Raw genomic sequence first — 22,157 nt, 5'->3', positions numbered from 1 at the left:
GAAAGGCTTAAGAACTCTCTAAGCCCACTCCCAGTGATGTGCTTCTCCAGCCTAGCCACGCCTTCTAAGACCTCCCAAAACAGCGCCACCATCTGGGGACAGAATGTCCAAACACTTGGAGCCTATGGGGGACATTTTCATTCAAACCACCACATACATTATACCCTCTCCTTCCAAAGCTCAGGGATCATTGTGACAGAAGAGGCAGAAAGATTGTATAAGCCAGAGACAGTGGATGAACTCAAAGAAACTGGTGTTATCTGGACACAACTGGGCAGTTGCACATATGAAGCACTTGTGACAGCATGCACAAGACTTGTGCAAGCCTAAGCTGGACAAACCCAGTACGGATGAAGGAGGTGGGCCAGAAGCCCCAGCCCTCCCTAGCTGAGGAGCGACTAGCAAGTGATAGCTTCTGGGGGAGGGAGAGTCAGTTTTTTTCAGGGGTGAGACACCAAGTGGGTTGACCAGGCTCTAAGGATAAACCCCTGTCCAAGAGCACTTGGGGATCACAGGTTAGACTCAATAGGCCTTTGAAAAAATAATAGAGGCTATTAAGTGGGGGGAGGAGAGTGGGGTGTGAATAAGGGGGAGGGAGTCTGAATGTTATCAAAATGCATCATATGAAATTCTCAAGGAATCAATAAAGATATTAACAAACAAATAAATCTCTATCATCTAAAACACTGCGTCTACAATATTCGTTGTACCAGTTCAACCTGATGAAGGTATAAAGCAACTCTAAAAAAGAACAAAACATCATTAGCCAAGCCAAAGAATGGTTGCGTCAAAAGTTCATGAATCACTTTTAAGATGCTCGTCTACGCATAATCTCCAAGGAAGTGGCTTGGAGAAGTGCGTTTATCAATAGGGGTAGAACATGTGGACCAGTGGTCTGTGAAAACAAGACATACACACAACAGGTGAAAGCACTCAAGCTAGGCCTGCCTGCATCTCTGTTGCGTGCTCCAAGGGCTGACCAAGGGGCACTATGGTGGTTTTATTGCTGGGAATATTCAAATATCAAACAGATTTTTTTTTCCCTCAAGCTTGGGGATGAAAGGTTATGCCTATGTAAGCACAGCTTAGGGTTTTTGGAAAATGACTGAAATGAGACTTGGAGATGTTGAAGGCCTTCGCTTTACCGGGAAAAATGAAAACAAAACCCCACAAAACAGATTCTAAGACTTTTGCTTTGGTGGAGAAAGAACAGTACAGACAGCAGCAGAGACAGAAAATGGACAGATAGATAAACTGAAACACTACTTAATGACAGCACAGCATTTGTTTTGAAAGATGTGGGGCCGGCCCCTAGAGGCAGTTTTCAAAGCAGGCATGTTGATGGTACTGGTGGAATTTAACTTGTATGGACCAGGTGGGTCCTGAAGCATAACTTGTATGGTTCTGGTGGCTTACACATCAGACCCCTCACAATAAACCATCAGACACTCAGCACAAATTTCAACAGTTTTCAATATTGGTGTTGTTGAAAATGTACAAGTATCTGAGTCTGTAACCTCATTTTCTATGTCGACACACAGGAATACAATTCGAGAATTCTGCAAATTAAGGTAAGTTTGCATAACAGTGAGGGTAGGCAAAGGTGCGGGAGTCACACAGCTTCGCTTCGCCAGGGCTAGATGTCATACTCTTGGACAATGCCCTCATATGTAAGATGGGAGTGACAGTGGGACTTGACTCACAAAGATGCTAAGTATTTGGTTGGAACAGTGCTCTGTATGACACCATCATGTACGTGTATTGTAGAACTTCACCAGGAAATGTGCCACATTTTAGAAAATCATATTGCTGATATCACTCAGGCTTCTGGTATTGAGTGGCCAATACAGCAGGTCTGTATTGGTCTCCATTTACAAATATCATGTGCATGGTTTTATACTATCCTTGTATATACACATATGTGCATATATATATATAATGTTCGTTTCACTACTTAGTAACTTGTAATGATACAGTCATGCTAACTATAGCATTTGCTTATTCAAATAATTATTTCATTATAAAAGATCTATATCTCTTTACACTTCAGCTATGAAATTGTATAGGATGATATGTATGTGTAAGAGGGTATACGTACACGGCCGGTATATTGCCTGTCACAATGCTTTTACATGTGCATGTTTTATGATTTGTAGATAGCAGTGACATTTCTTATGAAAGGGGTGATGCGTTGGGTATAGTAGGGCTAGAAGATTGTTTTAAATTACTGTGTCAACCTGTACCTTATTACATTAAACCATGCCCGCCACTGGACCTGGATTACTGTTGAGCCTAGCAATTTCCAATTATTTTGAAAAAATTCTTCTATTTCCATGTGTGTATGCATGTTTATGCGTGTGGGGGCACACATGTATGTTCATGTACACGTGCATATACATGGGTACGGAGGACAGAGCTTGACATTGGGCATCTTCCTTGATGATTCTCCGCGTTATATATTAAGACATGATCTCTTGCTGAACCCAGAGCTTGTGGATTCAGGCTAATCTAGAAAGCCAGTTTGCTCCTGAAATCCTCAATCTGCACCTCTAAAGGGCTGAAGTTACAGGCAGTTGCCACACCTGCTGGGATTTAAGTTGGTGCTGGAGAGTCAAACTCCAGTCCATACTTGTGCCACAAACTACCCACTGAGCCATCTCTCCAGGCCCATTTTGAAGAATAATTATTAATAACTATTGTTTATATACTTCAAAAGTAGAGGTTTATGAAATATTTTAGCAGCAATAATAGTTTTCAAATGTAATTTAGGGGAAAATCCCAGATATAAACATAAAGGAAAACCAAATTCTGGAGACTATAGAAGCCAGAATGTTCTCTGGACCTCCTACAGAGCTCTAAAGAAGAGTCTGGGAGATACCATGTGGTACAGTAATTTCAGATGAGCACTGCAAAGAGTTAAGTCAGAGTTGGAAATTCATTCTTCCAATGGTCATTCAATTCAGAAGTGGTATTTTCTCCATTGAAAAGGGGCCACCACCCCACTATGCCCGATGCCTCCCCACTATGCCCTCCACCGCTCTGCTATGCCCTCCAAAGCTTTTTAATCCATTAAACGGGGAGGACAATACGAAGAACCCTCTCCTAAGTGCAGGGAGAGGAAATATCCCTGTCCCACTTCCTGGGCACAGAGCCAGCTCAGGCTAACAGGAAACCGGCAGAGGCCAGCTCTCCTGCACGTAGCTCCTTCCTCACCATCAGAGACCTGTTCCCGCACTCTGCCCATATACTGCCTATGAGCATGGGATGGAACACACACACAAGTCTCTTCTCAAGCTCCTTCCTCACCATCAGAGACCTGTTCCCGCACTCTGCCCATACGCTGCCTATTAAGCACTGGATGGATCACACACACAAGCATCTTCTCTCCATGTCTGCAGAGTCCAATAGGATCCACACACTGTGTTCTGGTTTCTCAGTTTTCCCAGGGGCTGACAGAAATGGCTGAACTCAGTCATGCTAATACAAGAGGCTGCTGGGTCACTTGACACCGCGGGGAGTTGTGGGGTTGGGTGAAATGAATATTACTCTCTCAGACTGCATTTCAGGCAGGTCAGTACAGTAGTGAGGTGAAGCAAATAGCTCCAGGGGTGTGAGAGAAAATGTCGAGTTGGGGTACCAGCTCTGTCTAGGAATACAACTTGGAAAATTCCTCTTCTGTAATTCCATTTAAACATGCTTCTTCAGCTCCCCTACCACTAATTCATAAAACCCCAAAATGCTTGAGAGGTTTTATTTTGGCTTTTAATATTAGTGCCCATGCTGGCAGTGGCCACAGTGGTCCCTTGTATATCTGAAAACCCCTTGAATGCTCTTTTTCATGGGTTTCACACAAGACGCACAACAGAAGTATTTCAATTACATGTGACTAAGAGTAAGAAAAATATACAACTCTATTTAAAACACTTAAATTAACAGGATAGGACTTTCCCATTCTAGCAAAATATCATACATTCAGTTTACACAAGAGTTAATATCCAGACACACATTTTCAAAATACCTGATGCTAGTTGAAAATCAGTGACCATGAGGATACTTCTAATTAGCAAAATGTGTACAACTTGGAAAGGCTGGCGGTTCTTTTCCAGAAGACAGGCGTCAAACGGGTCAAAAATGCAAACTGACAAATGTCTTTTTACCCCTAAATCTTGCTGCTTCACTTTTCTGAATCATACTTTGGCTTTCAGCAAATCTTATAGCTTCTTTTCCCTTAGACAAAAACATACAACAGCAATGCCTCTCACAAATAACCCTATACTGCTTTGTGTGTAGTAAGCCCTATCAAACTGTGCTCATGAGTTTCTGTCTTGGCTGATCTAGAAGGAGAATTGTTATGGAAAAGGAGGGTTAAGCATGTGTAACAATTGAGCTACAGGTAGACTCATGCTCCAAAGAGCCTTACATCCATATCCCATGCCATTCTGCAGTGGAAGCTGATGCACTCACATATGGTACGTAGCATTAAGAATCAAAACAAAAATGTTTTCTCCATGGGCTTTTTCAGGTACAGAAGTTGAACCACAAACTGACACATCTGTGGAACCAAAGTCACCAATTTCAGTCCAGTCCCCACCACCCGAGAAAACAACGGTGAACAATGCCAATTCCTGACATTCACACGTCTGGGCCAAACACAACTTGCACAATATGTCCCCACGTTCCAACAACGGGAGGCAAGGAAAGCAGGCTGTGCCAGGTCCTTCCTTCTGCCCCCTACAAACAGCACCTAGGATCCCCTGGATTTGATGGCCTCCAATTATTTCAAAGTTCCAGGAATGGCAATATACAACTTTCAAATAAAACAAGTGGAATGAAGTAAGAAGGGTGTGGAACACTGCGGAGCAGTCGACAGGGGCCGTCCACTGAGGAAGAAGGCACTTGTAGCAGGAGACAGGCAGGGGGCTGGTAGAACCATATCAATGAGTCAACAGCTTGAGGCGAGTCAGCCAGCTGACCAGCAGGGAGGGCTCAGTGGAAGATGCCTTGGCGGACGAGGCAGACTTCTTCTTGGGCCCTTCTTCTTGGAATGGAATGGTGGCACTGCTGTGTAGATCTGAGTTGATGTAGCACCTGCTTCCTCGGATATAGTCTGCACCTCGCACCAGATGCCGCTCAGCTGTGGGTCTGGAGAGGCGGTACACAGGAGAGGTACTTTCTTCGATAATGGGGGGGATCCGCTCATTACTGAAGTACCGGCAAAGGGCATCTTCCCCTGTTTTCAGATGAAACCCATAAGGCTATTTAGAGTAAGAACACACTGTCCACTGCTGCCTACAGGGCCCTCAGCCCATCTCAAGATCTAACATCCCTCTAAAAGTGGGCACCATGCCCAGTTTTCCTCACTGCAAGGCCCTGCAAATAGCCAGGACTACCTCATCGGTATGTTTGAAAACAGAAATGAAAGAGATTCATCATAAGTATTATGGTTCATCAGAAATTCCAACACTTCCCTACCCCCATGCCACCAACTCATATTCTCAATGTGTGTTCCCACAGCTGGTAGCACTGTGTTTGGAGGATGTGGAGCCTCTAGGAGGTGGGACTAGGCTGGCAGAATTGGCTCACAAGGGGTGGGCCTCCGAAGGTTATATCCACCCCTGGTCCAAGCCGACCACCATGTGAAGAGCCTTCACCTCATGCTCCTACTGCCACAGAGAGTCAGTCATAGCTTCCCAGTTATGATGGGCTAAAATCTCCTGAAACCATGAACCAAAATAAACTGTCTCCTTTAAATTGTTTTTGTCAAGTATTTTGGTCAAAGCAACACAAAAGTAACTAATAAAGAAAATTGGAACCAGAAAAGTGGGGTTATTTCTGTGACTAAATCTGACCGTGTATTTCTTAGGCCTGGAACTGGTCTGCAGGAAGAATGTGGAAGAGTTTGAAAATGTAGGCTAACAATGACCCAGGATACTGTCACCAGAACTTAATGGGTAACTTTAGTAGGAGTTCAAAGACCAGAGTGCTGATAGAAAGATCAACAGGCAAGCCTGGACTCATAAGGTTTTAGATGAGAACAAGGCTGCAGATCAGACTACACACGGCTCAGGTTACATTTTGGTAAAGAATCTGTCTACGCTCTGCCTGTGTCCTGAAACTCTGAGGGAGGGTGAATTCAAAAGTAAAAGACTAATTAAATTGGCAGAGGAAATCTCAAGGCAGTATAGCATTCAGGCAAAGGCGTGGCTGATACTTGCTGCTTGTGACCAAGTTTATGGTAAGAATTAAGATCAAAAAGCAGAACAGAAAGATCTGAAAAAGATGCAGTTTTGTCAGGAAAGGAGTATGTTTATAGCTGCAGACCAAGTAGCTCCACATGTTAGAGATTCCCATCCCCCCACACACAAACACACAGAGAGCCATGAGCTATACACTGGGACAGTAGAAAATGTGCCTTAAGGACATTTCAAGAAGCACTGAGACCTCTCCCATCAGAGGTTCCAGGATGCAAAACTGGAAACCCATTTTAAAAACTTTCCTTTAAAAAAAGAGGGCTTCGGGACTGGTGAGATGGTTTAGCAGGTAAGGTCACTTGCTGCCAAACCTGATGATCCGAGTTCAATCCCTGAAACACACATGGTGGAAGGAGGTGACTGACTCCTGCAAGATATCCTCTGACCTCAACTTCAACATGTACTCTGTGGCACATACAAAAATAATGAATAAAAAAATAAACAAACAAAATTTTTAAAAAAGAAAGACAGCTTCTAGAGTATCCTGCTGGAAAGGCACTGCCCAGGATAGTACTTTCCCAGAATCAACCATGCAAGTACCCAGAGGCTGCTGCCACTGTGGTCCAACAAGAACAAGATGCTTCTCCAGCTGGCAAAAGTACTCATTGTTGCCCGGATCATACTGGTTTTGCAGACAAACAGAATGCATGTGTTATGGGGTCATGAAGGTTTGTGCAGAGACTTTTGAGAAGAGTTTGTGAGGTTGGGCAATGCACAGCAGAATAAGATTCCTTGCAGGGAGTCCCTGAAAAGTCAATGCATGAAGCTTTGAAGGTGGAGCCTAAGTTGCAGTGGAGAACAGAGGATGTTGGAAATGACAAAAATGGGAGCCATCTTCCAAAAAACTGTGCAGGCACCAAGTGGAACTGTCCCAAGACGGAAGCCACATGCCCTACAATCAGCAGGGAAGGGGTGGGGTGCCTGAGCCCAATGAAGCCTGCATCATGACAGCATGAGGTCCAGATGCTGGACATGGAGCTAGAAGTATTTGCTGGCTGAGTTTTAGTCTGGGAATGTTTTCTCTGTCACTGAATATTAGAAGTATGTAACTTTTGTTTTGATTTTACAGGGGTACAGTTAAAAGAGATATCCTTGAGTCTTAAAAGACTTTGAACTTCTAAATAGTAGGACCTATTGATTATGGGACTTTTCAAGTTGGACTAGCTGCATTTTGTATTAGGAGATAGAAACGAGCTTTGGAGGGACTAGGATGGAATGCTGTGGTATGAGTGTGAACTGTCCCCCAGTAGCTCCTGTTCTTAGTACTGATATCCTGGCCTGTGGTGTGGCTTTGAGAGACTGTGCAACCTTTAGGAGGTGGGACCTGGCTGGCAGAAGCAGGTCACTAGGGTGGGCTTCTGAAGATCACAGACCAGCTCCTTATTGGAGAAGCTGCTTTCTGATCTGCCACCATGAAGCCAGCTCCTACTGCATGTTCCTACTGCCGTGATCAGAGCTCACTCTGCCATGCATTCCCTGCTAGGATGGACTGCACCACCCTGAAACTGTGACCCAAATAAATCTTTCTGTCTCTGCTTCACTGCTGTGGGCCTGCAGCATATAACCTGCACCAGAGCACCTCCTTCAGGAGCACCTCCTTCAGGAGCACTTCCCCCCAGGAGCATGTAGGGAGGTAATAAACCTCAGTCGCCATCCCAAATAAAGGAAAGCTAGGAGTCACTGTCAATGGACAGGATGCCAATGACTTACATGCCCTGAAATGCTTTGGACATTTCTTAAAACAAAGAAGGATCCTGCCCTAATTGCCAGCACACCTCCTGGGACAGAGGAAATATTCTAAGAAACTGAACAAATATTTCCAATGCAGGATATGTTGGCAGCAAGCAGCCTTTCTTGGCAACTCTACTCCCCAAAATGCTCCCAGATTTATGTATAAGGATGCTTACAGAAGCATTAATAAGTGGGAGAAAATGGAAATAAATATCCATCAATAGAAAACTGAACAGATGTGCTCCAGTCAAGGGATGCAACACTACTGCAGCAATAGCAAAAAATTACATGTTCTAGTAAGATTCATTTTCTATACTGCTGAATGTCTATTTCTTCCATTTTCTCCATTTTTTTCAAATTATATACACACAAATATAGGAACAACTGGAAGACATTCAAAATATTTACAGGGTTGTTTCTCAGTTGGGAAAATGAATTCCAGCTGAGTTTTACTTTCTTACACCTTCTAGATGTTTTTCTGTGTACTTGTTTGACTTCTATGATCAAAAGGAAAAGCCAGTTTTTAAAAGTTCCCATTGGGCTGGGGATGTGGCTCAACTTATAGACTGTGTGCCTAGCACGCACAGAGCTCCAGGTGCAATCCCAGCACCGCAGAAACCGACTGGACATGGTAGCACATGCCTGTAACCCCAGCACTGGGGAGGTAGAAGCAAGACAGACAACCAGAAGTTCAAGGTCAGCCTCGACCACACTGCGAAGTGAGTTTGAGGACAGCCTGGGATACATAAGCTCTTGCCTCAAAAAGGGGAAAAAAAAAAAAAAAAGTGCCCATTGCTAAAAACGTCACATACTGTATGAGTTTATTTACATGAAATCCACAAACTAGGTAAAATCACAGACTGGTGAGAATGAGCGTGTGGAACTGGTAGTGAGTGCTGACAGGTACAGGGTCTCTGCGCAGTAATGAAATGTTCTGGATTTAAACTATATTGATGATGTTTAATTCAGAACAGATGAACACCACCACATTGCATACTTGCAGAGTATGAGGAGTTCTCTCCCAGTAACACTGCTGTTTTTAAGTGGTCATGTGTAGACGTGTATCATTAATTCTAAAGCTGTCATGGAAGAAATGCAGATGGAGGAAAGAAGGGGGAAATATTTTTCCCATTTCCCACTCTCACACTTCCCAGCTTGTAGCCTTCGTCTCTCAGTACACAAACTGGAGGACGGGCTGCATCCCTGCTCCTGAAATAGCAATCAAGATGCTATTCTAAACAAGGCCAGCCTGCCACCTGCTGACTACTGCACAGATTTTCGTGAGTACATCTGGAACCACAAACTGGTGGGCATCCTACCCCTTTGTTATGTTAGCATAAGGCAGCTGATCCAGGTACACGGCCGACAAACTTCACCAAACCCCTACATGTCGGGAGTTAGTCATGTGGAAGTTTAAGCCTGTAGAATTTATTTTCTTTTATTTTTACTGTCCAAAGCCCATCTTATTCTACTTGTTCTTTGCTTCAACATTACAAAAGCAATGTTATAATGTTCTACCAATGCTGATGAATCATAGACCATCTGGCAAAAATAAATAAAAGTATTTTTAAGCAATCCCCTGAAGACTGGTGCAGTAACTAGTAACTGATTACAGAGTGAAACAGTTTAAAAATTTTAATTTTTTTACATTTAACTTTAACATTTAAAATTATTTTAATTTTATGTGTATGAGTATATTGCCTGCATGTATATAAACATACCCTTGTACAATGCCCATGGAGGCCAGAAAAAGGTATCAGATCCCCTAGCACTCGAATTATGGACAGTTGTTAGCTGCAATGTGGGTGTTGGGATTTGAACCTGGGTCCTCTACAAGAGCAGCCAGTACTCTTAACCACTGAGTCATCTCTCCAGCTCCTAAACACATTTTTTTCAGATAATTATGTTTCAACAGTAGTCAGAAAATTGAGGGTAAGCTTGCTTAGTGAAAATTCTTCTTTTATTTGTTTAAAAAAGTAGACTATTTATGTCTAGAGCCTTTTTAGAAGCCACAACACTAACTGGATTTATAGTCACTAGAAATAAGTAGGATCTTAGCAACCTTCAACAGGTCTAATATGACAGATGACAAGCTGGGCTTCAGAAAAGTTAAGTATTGTCTCTAGTTAATCATAATGCCTTTAGGAATAGAGTGGGCTGGGCCTGGGACCTCTGACATGGTTCAGTGCTTTGAGTCTACTTAGATGAAACATACCTTTCCTCCCATGACCTCGAGGTCTGGCAAAAGGGTCAACAATCCCCATCCAGTTCCCATCTGCAGGCATGGACAGAGGCCGGGGCTTGCCTTCAGAGAGACCAGAAGGAAAACTGCAAAGTTAGCGACATTTGTAACTTTACACAATCTTTCCCTTCACTTGTAACCTTGGTCCCACAATAACAAGCCCACTTATGTAGAAGCAGTAACAAACTTTAAAGCACCACCTTGCCTGAGCAAGCAAATGGGGGCCTGCTAAACTAAGTCTTTGAGTCTCCAACCCCAAAACGAAAACCCAGGCAGCAAAAGCTAAACTGTAACGTGAGCTCACACAGCTGGGCTTTGATGCCAGCAGAATAATGACTCAACAGGGCTCTGCTTTAGCGAGATGAATAAAGGTCTCATACTTAGAATTTCATTGAGGTTTAGTTTTCCTCGGATTACCTTTAGAGTCTGCCAAGTTCATGCTAGAGTTCCAAATAAGGACAGGGGAGGGAAGAGAAGTCAAAGAAAGAGAAGAGCAGGGCAAACAGGCCCTTACCATAAGATGCTGTTTTCTCTCTCATTTTGGGGGGTGGAATGTTGGTTTCCACCGAATAGCCCAGCAACTGATCGGAATCAGCAATGGTAAATCTGCGTCTCTGGCTCTCCTGGTCCAGGAAGGAGTTCGGGGACTCAGATCCCTTGCGTCCAGGCAGGGGCTGTTTACCCTTACTGAGCGCTCCGTAGACAACACTCCCGTTCTCATTCCTGGAAGATAAGGTGTGATAATCAGAGCTCACAGATAGTCTCTCTTGCAGAAGAATGAGAGACAGAAGTCTTGCTACGACCAGCACACTTGACACTCAGTCCTTGCCCACTGGAGGAAAAGCATTACTTTACTGAATTCCAGGTACCCCTTCAACTACAGACAGACCCTGTTAAAGAACAAACACCATAAACCTGTTAAATCAGAGTAAACACAGGCTTTTGTTCATGTATGTCTGCACAGCACAAATACACTTTTGAAAGCCCACCTCCAGTTTTCCCATGTACCCTGTAGTTGATTCTCCACAAGAATCATAAGCTGAGGCATGCACTATTCCTCATATCAAGAGTATGATCACTACTACCCTCATGTAGTTTTGAGAGTGTCATGGTGTATATGTGTGTGTGCATCTGTGTGTTTATTTATTTAATGTGTATGAATGTTTTACCTGCACATATGTATGTGCACCACATTTGTGTAATGCCCCCAGAGGCCAGAAGAGGGCATTGAATCCCCTAGAACTGGAGTTATAGACAGTTGTTAGCTCCGATGTGGGTGCTGGGAACTGAACTTCAGTCCTCTGCAAGCACAGCCAGTGCTCTTAACACTGACCCTTCTCTCCATCCCCACAAAGAAAACCCTTGATGTGGAATGAAGATGTTACATTTGAAAATTCTTCTAAAAGATACAAAGAGTGCTATTCAGTCACCAGAGGAGAGGGACTATTTCTGAAATCAGTACAGAAACTGGGAAAGGCTGGATGGCCAATTCAATCCTAATCCTACCGAAATGTCAGTTTATAGCAGAACTTAAGTTTTTAGCTGGGCCCAATTTACTAGATACTTCATTGTTTCTCTTTGCTTTTGGCAAATGTTATTAGATAATCAGTCCAATCAAACACTCCTGGGTACAATACAGAACGAAGTTAAGTCATGAAGCCTGTGTGTGGCATTCCCAGGTAACCTGCTGCCTGCTCCCCTCTTCCCCAGGATCTATCTCCTACACCTTGAGTCTTTTCCTTTATGAGTATTTCACCTGATGTACGTATGTACACCCAGACACGCAATGCCTGTGGAAGCCAGAAGAGGGCATAACATCCCCTGGAACTGGAGTTGCTGATGGTTGCCATGTGGGTGCTGGGAACTGAATGCAGGTCCTCTGCAAGAGAAGCCAGTGCTCTAAACCACTGGGCCATCTCTCCAGCCCCCTCCTACACCTTTAAACTCACTCTATAATCTCCATAGTCATAAAGCTTTAGTGACTCATGACTTGTTTCTCTAAATACACTGGCATTTTCCTTACCTCACAGAATAGCCTTCTCTGGTGGTCTATGGGTATATGTACACGCATTTGTTACCTTTAGATAGATTTTAAAGCCCTAGCTCCTCTTCTTCCTATGGACATAGCTCCTTTCTAGGCAGTACTTTTGTGAGGTTTCACTGAGGCCCCGAGAAGACTTAGGGTGAAGGAAGAGGATCTTCCTGCAGATTCTGATACAAGTATCCACACCTACGTCTATGAGATTCTGGACTCTCCATGAGCAGAGGCAACATCATCTACACCTTAAATGCACTTCAAATCTGTGGCCACAGCACCCTGGGCTGTGACTCGGGGAAAAGGCCCACCTGTTACAAGGTGACTCTGATCACTCACTAGAAGTAAACATGCTGTCATTCATTCTGAACAAATTAAGGAAAACCACAGGAAGTCTCTGTCCCCAGGCAAGAAACACAAAATTCGGGTAAGTGAAAATAAACGAACAGGAAAGCATTCACTACAATAAAATGCATCCTAAACTAGTCTTATGAAATATAAGACTTTTTTTTCAATTTGTGTTTGAATGGGTATTGCAACATTGGCAGGTCTCTGGGAACAGGACCAAATCTGTGTCCCGTCAAGTGGTGACCTGGCCCCTCAGCAGTAATATGTATTCTGAATCCTCTAGCGTTGTTGGCATATGTCATTGCATGAGCCCACATGAGCAGGCCTGGAGTATACACCTCAGTCACCATGGTCCCCTTTGTGTCCACTCGCATTACAGTTCAGACACAAAGCAAACATTGACGATGCATGTGCACACACACCACACACACATTTCAAGGCCCTACTACCCTCATGTAGTTTTGAGAGTGTCATGGTGTATATGTGTGTGTGTGCATCTGTGTGTATGCATGTATATGTGCACATGTATGTGTATTGTGTACATATGTGTGCATATGTGAGTACATATGTATATGTGTGCACATATATATCCTTCCCAGTAAAATCAGGCTATAACTTTAATGACTCTCACAAATACACTTCTTCCCCACAGATTAATTTATCATAGAGTTAATGTAACTTAAGCTGAAGAGATCACAAACAGCCCTTTCCAAGACCCCAGAAGCAGAGTTTCCTAGATTTTTCACAAGTAAGATATTTAAATATTCTTTTATTTTGTTTTACTTTATTTTATTTTTTGGTCTTTTTGAGACAAGGTCTCCCCAGCTGGCCTGGAACTTGCTATGTAGACCAGGCTGGCCTCAAACTCAGAAATTTGCCTGCCTCTGCCTTCCAAGTGCTGGGATTAAAGGTGTGTGCCACCATGCTCAGCTTAAATATTGTTTTCTTAAACCGTCCCTCATCACCAAACTGTGTAGCTTCAGATGCCATGAAGTAAGACCGCGCACTACACTTCCCACACAGTGATTCAGATCACTCTTTTAAAGCGGCTTCTGGGTTCAGCTTGCCACACAGCAGTGGCATCTACCCACACAGAGACAACCACTCCATTCCATGAAATGGGCTGACATACCGGGGAGAGTAGGGAACAGCAGGTGGGGGCGGAATGTACAGGTCCAGGATGGCTGGCTTCTCCTTCTTCAGGGACGTATCCATGGTGCTTTCTGGGGACTGGGTTGTAGTGGGAGGGGGTGAGGTCTGCAACAAGAGCCACAAGGGGAGCAAAATGTAGATGTCAGCTTGGAGATTATCATGGTATACTTCCCCGACTCCAAATCAAGCCCAGTCCTGTGTACATGCAGAGCCGAGCTCACCACAGGCTCACCACTCCCAACGGGACTCAACCCCCATGTTTCTAAGAGACACAATTCACGCAGGGCTTTCAGAAGCCAGAGGAGAGTCACAACTCTAGTTCTGGGAAAACCACTTAAAAACCCATGCCTCAGTTCCTCCTCTGTAAAACGGTGACACTAAATACTAATGGCAGAGAGCTGTAGCAAGAGCAGAAATAGTTCAAGGTCACTTAGCAACGCTACTGCCGACTAGGAGCATAGCCTTGGAACTCTGTCTGGGTGTGATCCTGGCTGCTACTGCCAACTAGGAGCATAGCCTTGGAACTCTGTCTGGGTGTGATCCTGGCTGCTACTGCCAACTAGGAGCATAGCCTTGGAACTCTGTCTGGGTGTGATCCTGGCTGCTACTGCCGACTAGGAGCATAGCCTTGGAACTCTGTCTGGGTGTGATCCTGGCTACTACTGCCGACTAGGGGCATAGCCTTGGAACTCTGTCTGGGTGTGATCCTGGCTGCTACTGCCGACTAGGAGCATAGCCTTGGAACTCTGTCTGGGTGTAATCCTGGCTCTCCTGATTAGCTGTGTGTTGCTCAGTCACTCAACCTCTCTGTGCCTCGTCTATAGGATGGGAACCAACCAAAAGAAGAACAGTACTCGACTGGGCAGCTGTAGAAACTGAGGTAGCCCGTGTGAAGGACTAGGACATGCTTGACACATACTAAGTACACAACATACCATTTAACTTAGCAATTCATGCCCATAGTGCAAAGAATTAATGTTAAATTTTTACATCTGCGGTTGGAAAGATGGCACAGTAGTTAAGAACACTTGCTGCTCTTGCATGGGAAACAGGTTCGGTTCCCAGCAACCATGTCGCAGTTCACAACTAAATGTAACTCCAGTTCCATGGGAGCCAACTCCCACTTCTGGCCTCCACAGGTACCACACATGCACATGGTACATATACACACAGAGACAAATGCTCATACACATAAAAATAATCTTAAGAAAAACATTTAAATACATACTGTAATTTTAAATTATACTACTGATCTTTAAAATCTGTGAGGCCTTCAATCATAGCTCTTCTATCATATAATATTGAACATTTCTCTCTTGCTGATAAAGGACCAGCCAGGAAACCTCAGAGTTGGAATAGGAACCATTTAGTAAAGGCCAGCAAGACGATGCAAGATCCTGGGAAGAGGAAAAGCCACCTTTCTGCTCCAGGTCATGGTGGAAACAGTAGGTTCAAGAGCTAGGAAGGACTCTACATCCAGTATAGAAAGCTCTAGAAGTGGCCACCAGGAGATTCAGAGTGGCAGCTACATTTAGGAGGAAAACAGGCTATAGTGAGAGGGGTACTCTCTGGTCTCCATTTGTATAACCTCCCCCGACCAATTCAGTTCAATATGGAATTCACTGACGTCTAAGACCAGTTCAGCATACAATTCATTGCCTTCCCAACAAGTAATTTTAGTTCATATATGAAGACACGGCGCCAGGATCCAGACCCTCAAAACACTGGAAGCAGAAGTATTTTGGAACACTCCCACAAGAGATCCCCCGCCCCCAATTCCAAATTATAAATGGAAAAACCCTCATTTACCAGGATTGTAGCCTAGAAACAGAACGAGTACTGTCTCTGTGACAGGACAACACTAAAGGTGTTGAAAAGAACTAAAGAGCTTCCCTCCCAGGAATGGTGGGCACCCAGGCATGATGGAGGAAGAGAAACACACACAGCCAGGAGCTGAAGAGGCCAACGGCCTTGTCTACCAGAGTCTGTATTCAGAAACCAGCCTGGACATATCACAAGAGCACTCGGCAGCCGAGCCGCTCAACGGCTTCTTCATCTTCACAGTGGTTACTTCCCTGGGTCAGAAGCAAAATTAGGTATCGCCATCTCTCCCCATCTCTCATGCTCAAACAGCACAGACAAAACCAGAGAAGTGTGCCCCTTCCAAAGTGAGTTTCTAAGAATCAAGGGACGAACCAGCCTGTACCTACACTTAACTTCCCCTGTGTTCCAAACATATCCATGTGCTTCTCCTCAGTCCGCTTGCACTCAGGCTTCCTTCCAAATGGCTCCTTCCTTTCTCATTTCAATCACCACTGAGGTTTCCCAACACTTTAACACACGGCTTACTCCAAAGCCTTTTCTAATAGTCAACAGAATAATTAGGAGAATAAGGCTTAGAAAGACTAAGGCCCACAGCGGAGGCATGGCAGAGCTGGGACATGAAAGCAGGGATTCGGTTCTGAGCTGCCCTTGTGACCACCATGCAGTATTGCTTGTGGGCTCTGGCAGACCCCTTCCTTCTCCACGGTCTTCTGCGTCATTAGTCTTTCATCTGAATCACCCCATCACCAGCCTTGCTCAGGACTCCTTCACCCCACTTGTGGGCATCCACAACAGCCTTCTATCTGATGTTTCCTATGTTTAGATATTGTCATGAGCTGAACTCCGTCCCCTCAGAATTCCTATGTTGAGGTCCTAACCCCTGACCTCCACCCAGTACCTCAGAATGTAGTGGTATTTGGACATCACATCTTTAAAGAGGTGATCAAATTAAAATGAGGACATTACGGTGGGCTCAATCTAGCATGACTGTGTCCTTGTAAAACTAAGGCACAGAAACAGACAGAAAATGGACACCACACGAAGGGGGGACCACGTGAAGACAGACAAGGCAGCTGTTTCCAAGCCAGAGAGCAAGGCCTCGGGAGAGACCAGCCCTTCTGATAGCTTGACCTTGGACTTCAATCACACAGTCTGTGGTACTTTGTTATGACAACCATAGCAAAGTAACATAGATATAAAACCAGTTGTCAACCTGCCACCAGGAGTGAAGTCCACACCCCTTAGCCTGACGCTATCTCTGCCACTATACTGTCCCAGCTGAACAGACCAACTTTATCTATCATCCTTGGCTCCAGAGAGTCTAAACTCATTCCTTGTAGCAGGGGCTGCAAGGCCAACTCAGGTCCCCACACCGAGATCGCAATCCCCAGCTGCTTGGATACAATTGCCAAAAAAGTCCACAGCCTCCCCTTTTCCAGAGAATGGTCCTCGGCAAGTAACACGCCCTCTCCCAAGCAGGGCTACTAAGGCCTTTGGCTAAATTTGTCCTGTTCTGCCTTCTTCTTCCTTCCTGAAGCATCTGCCCTCAAACATCACAGGTATCATACCTTTACTTCTTAGAGGCCTTACCTAAGACACTGCCTTTTTGTCCTGTTCTGCCTTCTTCTTCCTTCCTGAAGCATCTGCCCTCAAACATCACTTTCACAGGTATCATACCTTTACTTCTTAGAGGCCTAACCTAAGACACTGCCTTTTCCTAAGGGCCGTGCATCCGAGCTTCATGCTTTGTAGATAAGTGGATTTAAAGAACAAGACACATCCTCATCTGCAAGTGCAGATTCCACCTGCCTTCCAGCTCTGAAATGTCCCACCTCACTGGTAAGAAGGGTCCTCACAGAAATACACCAGAAGAAGGTACCTGACCTACACAGTTCATACTCCCTCTCCTTCAGGACCCTCTAGTGTAGGACATGGTGATGATAGTTAACATGCTAAGAGAACAGGCTTAAATGTTCTCAGCATAAATAGTGTGTAAGGTCACGCATACAATATTTCAAAAGACTGTGCTGTACATCAAATGTACATATAGTTTGTATGCATCAATTTAAATCTTTGGAATTAAAAAATGTTATTATAAGGAACTTAAAGTATGTATCCCTCTTGCTCTACCCTCTACTTTGCTGATTTTCAACCTCCCATGCCATATAAGCTATACCTGTGGGTGTTTTTGCAATGCTGTATGTTACAAAATGCTCAAATAGAACAGCTTGAAACTACGGCCCCTTTCAACTGAAGATGCATAATAAAACCACAAGCAGTTATAAATAAAATGCAATCTCGAGACTGAGGACTTTAAAGGGCTTAAAATGGCATTACTCTACACTCTCAGCTCAGGCAATAAGGATAGATGGCTAAGGGGGGGTGGGTAGCACTGGGGTTGGAGAGGTGCCATTGAGCCCCTTAGGTTGACACAACAAGGCAGACAGTGTGTGAAGAGGATTTATGTAATAAATCTTAAGGTTGGTTTGTCTTTTATATATCACCACTGACGTAGAATAGTACCTAAGCCATGGTGTGGTACCACAGCCCACTGGGTAAACGTTCTCTGTCCCCGCCTCGGCCTTGGTAAGGCACTGCCAAGGACTCAGCCCCATGCAGGCAGTCCAACATAGTGTTCAAATTGGGTACAGTATTTAATTAAGCATTGTGCAGCTCTCACCTCACAACTCAAACATTGTCTCCTAGAAGGAGGCAGAAGGTTCACAAGATTCAGGAATTAAACAAAATATACCAGGACAAGAAGTAAACAAAACATTCAAGACTCAGGAAACTCCAGAAAGTCACAAGACTCTCCCCCATAAGCAGTAACAGTTGCTGGGAAGAGGAGACGTACTAACTGGCAAGGCTGTCTGCAGGTCATGTGGGGAGCTCCAGGGACATGGCTTTCACGGCTTGTCAGCCATGCTACGGTGGCCTTTGAGTCACCCACACTCCTGTAACAGATCCTAAAAAACTCACTGGTTCACTAAGCTAGACATGAGTGGAATCATTTCCTTAGTCTGTCATCAGTGCCCTATCTGGGACGAAAAGTCATTTGTTCAGGTGTCCCCATGAAAAGCCACAAAACATGTTGGAAAGACCTAGAAGGAGCCTTCTGCCAGGACAAGAACATGCACACCTGTATTGTGCAATATGGCATCACCAACCATAGCTGAACATTCTGCACCTGGAATGTTGCCAGTGAGATGGAGGAACTAACCTTTTAATTATTTAAAGAGTCACATACGGCTAGTGGCTACCGCACTGTTTAAGGAAGAGCTGCAGTTTACATTTTCAAACAAGCAGGATTGTAGAACAATCAGGCAAACCAACTCTAAGAACCAATCATCTTCAAGTTTTAACCTTTGTTCTTTGAGACCCTCAACACTGTTCATACATTTGTACCAGACGGAGGTCCACAATGGTCACAGATACCTGCACGAGAGGTGGCTTCCACCGAAGGTTCTTCAAGGGGGCAGGAGTGAAGTTGAAGGAGCCTGTGGGCCGCTTCTTCAGCAGCAACACAACTCCAGTGGGATTCTCTCTCAACTTTCTCACCAGGTTTTTTAGTTGCCACCCCACCTTCAAAGAAAAAAGTGGGGAAGGCATTCCCATGAAAAATGGAAACCCAAACCTGGCAATTTATCTCAAGACAGAGCTGTGAGAAAATAAGTAAATGCAAATACGTTCTTCCGAACACTATCTAAAGGAGTGGAAAACTGAATAGAAAGTGTAAACTCAAAAAAAAATGTAGGGGTTGGAGCAATAGTCCAATGGTCAAGAGCACTGGCTGTTCTTGCACAGGACTGGAGTTTGGTTCCCAGCACCCATGTTGGGTGGCTTACAACAGCCTGTAATTCCAGCTCAGGGAATGTGGAATCTGCTGACCCCTGCTGGCCTCCACAGACACTGACCTATACATGTACATACACACACACACACACACACACATATGCATTTTTTAAATGTAAACAAAGAGGCTTTACAGATATTTGAGTATTCTGAAAGCAAAATGAGATCCCAGTAAACAAACTCACCACAGTTTGTCGATTCACTTGAATGACTTCATCACCAGCGTGAATCTTTTGAGATCTGTCTGCAGGAGACTACACAGAAACAGAGATCTGGTTTAGTTGTTTAAACCTTGTCTTTCTCCCTCTAGTTCTTTCTTCTGTAGACAAGTAGCAACAGAAATAAAACTTTCCCAAGAAGAAACAAGAACAGAATATGGGCAAAACCCATGGAACCTGACACAGGAGCAGCAGACCATCTACTTTATAATGTTGGTATAGCTGATGGTCTGTCCTTTAAAACAGCTGAGTTCATACAGCCTATGAAGAGTATGGGCACATTGTTGAAATGATTCGCTGCTAAAAGCCATTGTAAAAATACTTTACATGTATCCCTATCAGAATTCACCTTGTAAAAGCAGACAAACTATCTAATGAATAAAGATCGTCTTTGTAGCTTTCACATTCCTTTTCTTATAAACTTAAATCTTACTTTTTTCTGTCTTTGTTTACATATTATCACAACACTACTAAAATAGGAAGTTAATAGAGACAGAGCATTTATTCCTTTAAAGAGAATGTTTCTGTTTGGTTTGGTTCTCTTCATTGTCAGGTCAAGTTCAAAATGAATGAATCTTCAGTATCAAGAAAATATATATATAAGGCTAGAGAGATGGCTCAGTATTAAAGAGCTTTCCATACAAGCATATATGCCCAGGACCCATAGAAAGCCAAACACAGTAGTGCACATGTCTGCCCTCCCAGTGTGCCAACAGCGAGCTAAGAGGCAGAGACAGGAGAATCTCTGAAAGGTCCAGTCCAGTGGCAAAGAAGAAACCCTCAAAAAGGCAGAAGACAAGGACTAATACCCAAGGTTGTCCTCTGACCTATACACCACACACACACACACACACACACACACACACACAAACACACACACCGTGGCATGCATGCACTTGCACCTGCAATCACACACATATATATATGTACACATAAAAACACATATCATATATGCACATATACACAGAGATTTTTTTTTGTCTTTTTGAAGCAGGGTCTCCCTGTAGCCCCAGCTGTCCTGGAACTCACTATGTAGACCAGGTTGGCCTTGAATCACAGAGATCCGCCTGCCTCTACCTCCCGAGTGCTGGGACTACAGGCGTGCGCCACCACACCAAGCTATACAGAGATTTTTTTTTTTAAGAAAAATATATTCTTTGTTTCTCCTGAATTATACACTGTTATTACTTTGCAACAACAGCAAAAAAATTGGCATGAAAGGATATAAACCGTTTGTCAAATGGGGTGCCTAGAGTATTCATATAAGTAAACCGAGAACTCTTCGTGTTTATAAAGATATGTCACATAATGAAGAAAAAAAGATAAATCTTTGATTTCTAATTAAACATTACCTAGGTCAGAGCATTTCATTTTGTTACTTCTGTGAATGGTGGGATCTTCAATTTACAGTTAGCTGAAGACAAAATAGCACCTTTGAACATAGGGAGGGCAGCAGCACAATTCAAGACTCACTCGCTGAATTCTCTCACTTAACTGCTGTGAAAGGTTCGACAAGAAATTAGCAGGCAGCACTGAACTGTAGAAACACTCCCTTTGATTTGCCTAGGCTCAGTGGAAGGCACGGGTAACTGCGCCAGTTATTTTCAAAAACATCTTACCCTTTGCCATAACAACCAGCAGAGCCTCACCCAAGACTAGCAACCTAGGGCATGCCTTTCTAGAGTTTCTTCCTCTTCAGTTACTTTTTAAAATGAATTTAACTACGCTGCTTTCTGCACCTGCCTGATGCTAAACCCACAGTTACAGCTGACCCTCGTCGGCACCATCCACTTAATCTTCATTTGAGACAAGCTTCACTTTATAAGAGATGGCTCCGAGGCCAGGAAGTCCCTGTTGATAGATACACATTCTTAAAATACACGAACTAGTGTCTTCAACTGACTTCCCTTCGGAAAGAGCTTCACATATTAACTTCTCAAATGTCCTACCGAGTGATTCAAGACTGTGGCTGGCAGAACTCTGGTCAAGAAAGAGCCTAATACCAAAATTTTCCCCAGGTTAGGAGCACTAGACTATCTTTACCATGCATCGGGCTACGGAAAGATGATGCTTATTGTGGTGTGCCCTCGGAAGGTATGACCTGAAGGACAATTCCTTCATTCATCTGAACCTCATCTCAGGGAGGAGGATGGGGACAAGAGAGGGTTGGTAAGACTCCGGAGTAAGATCTCAATTAACATCCAAAAGGAAGTCAGAGAGCACCATGGAATGATCTGACCCTGTTTGCTCAGGTCTCTTCAAAAACATGTATTGGCTTGAAATGCCAAGATGGATGGGGAGAGTTTCACAGGTTCCCACCTGAAGATGAGGAGCTACAGGCAATCAATGGATGCTGAGGGAAAGAAATCAGTTCTCTCTAGAAACCAGCTCCCTGAAAAGTTATCTAATCCCAAGTGGGCAGCCCTGAACACAGGTACATATAAGTACCAATAAATGGAATCGGTACATTCAGTGCATTAGATAGATAGAAAGATAGTTGATAG

General features: G+C 44.0%; 1 protein-coding gene across 3 annotated transcripts in view; it reads right to left on the bottom strand.

The window, feature by feature from the left end:
- Positions 1 to 3,735: 3,735 nt before the first annotated feature.
- Cnksr3 (CNKSR family member 3) overlaps positions 3,736 to 22,157 on the bottom strand; it is a 95,089-nt gene continuing 76,667 nt past the window's right edge. For 2 of the 3 annotated variants that reach the window (XM_008854726.2, XM_029556990.1), the window contains 6 exons: positions 19,621 to 19,689; positions 19,019 to 19,165; positions 13,740 to 13,864; positions 10,739 to 10,947; positions 10,198 to 10,287; positions 3,736 to 5,230 (listed from right to left, as the gene is read on the bottom strand). In XM_008854726.2, the coding sequence (XP_008852948.1) occupies positions 4,935 to 5,230; positions 10,198 to 10,287; positions 10,739 to 10,947; positions 13,740 to 13,864; positions 19,019 to 19,165; positions 19,621 to 19,689 (936 nt within the window). In that variant the 3' untranslated portion in view covers positions 3,736 to 4,934. The remainder of the gene's footprint in view (positions 5,231 to 10,197; positions 10,288 to 10,738; positions 10,948 to 13,739; positions 13,865 to 19,018; positions 19,166 to 19,620; positions 19,690 to 22,157) is intronic. The other variant, XM_029556991.1, reaches the window with a different exon arrangement.

Source organism: Nannospalax galili, unplaced genomic scaffold (assembly GCF_000622305.1).
Source record: "Nannospalax galili isolate Female #2095 unplaced genomic scaffold, S.galili_v1.0 scaffold1087, whole genome shotgun sequence".
NCBI classification, from domain to species: Eukaryota; Metazoa; Chordata; class Mammalia; order Rodentia; family Spalacidae; genus Nannospalax; species Nannospalax galili.
This window is presented reverse-complemented; position numbering and strand designations above follow the sequence as displayed.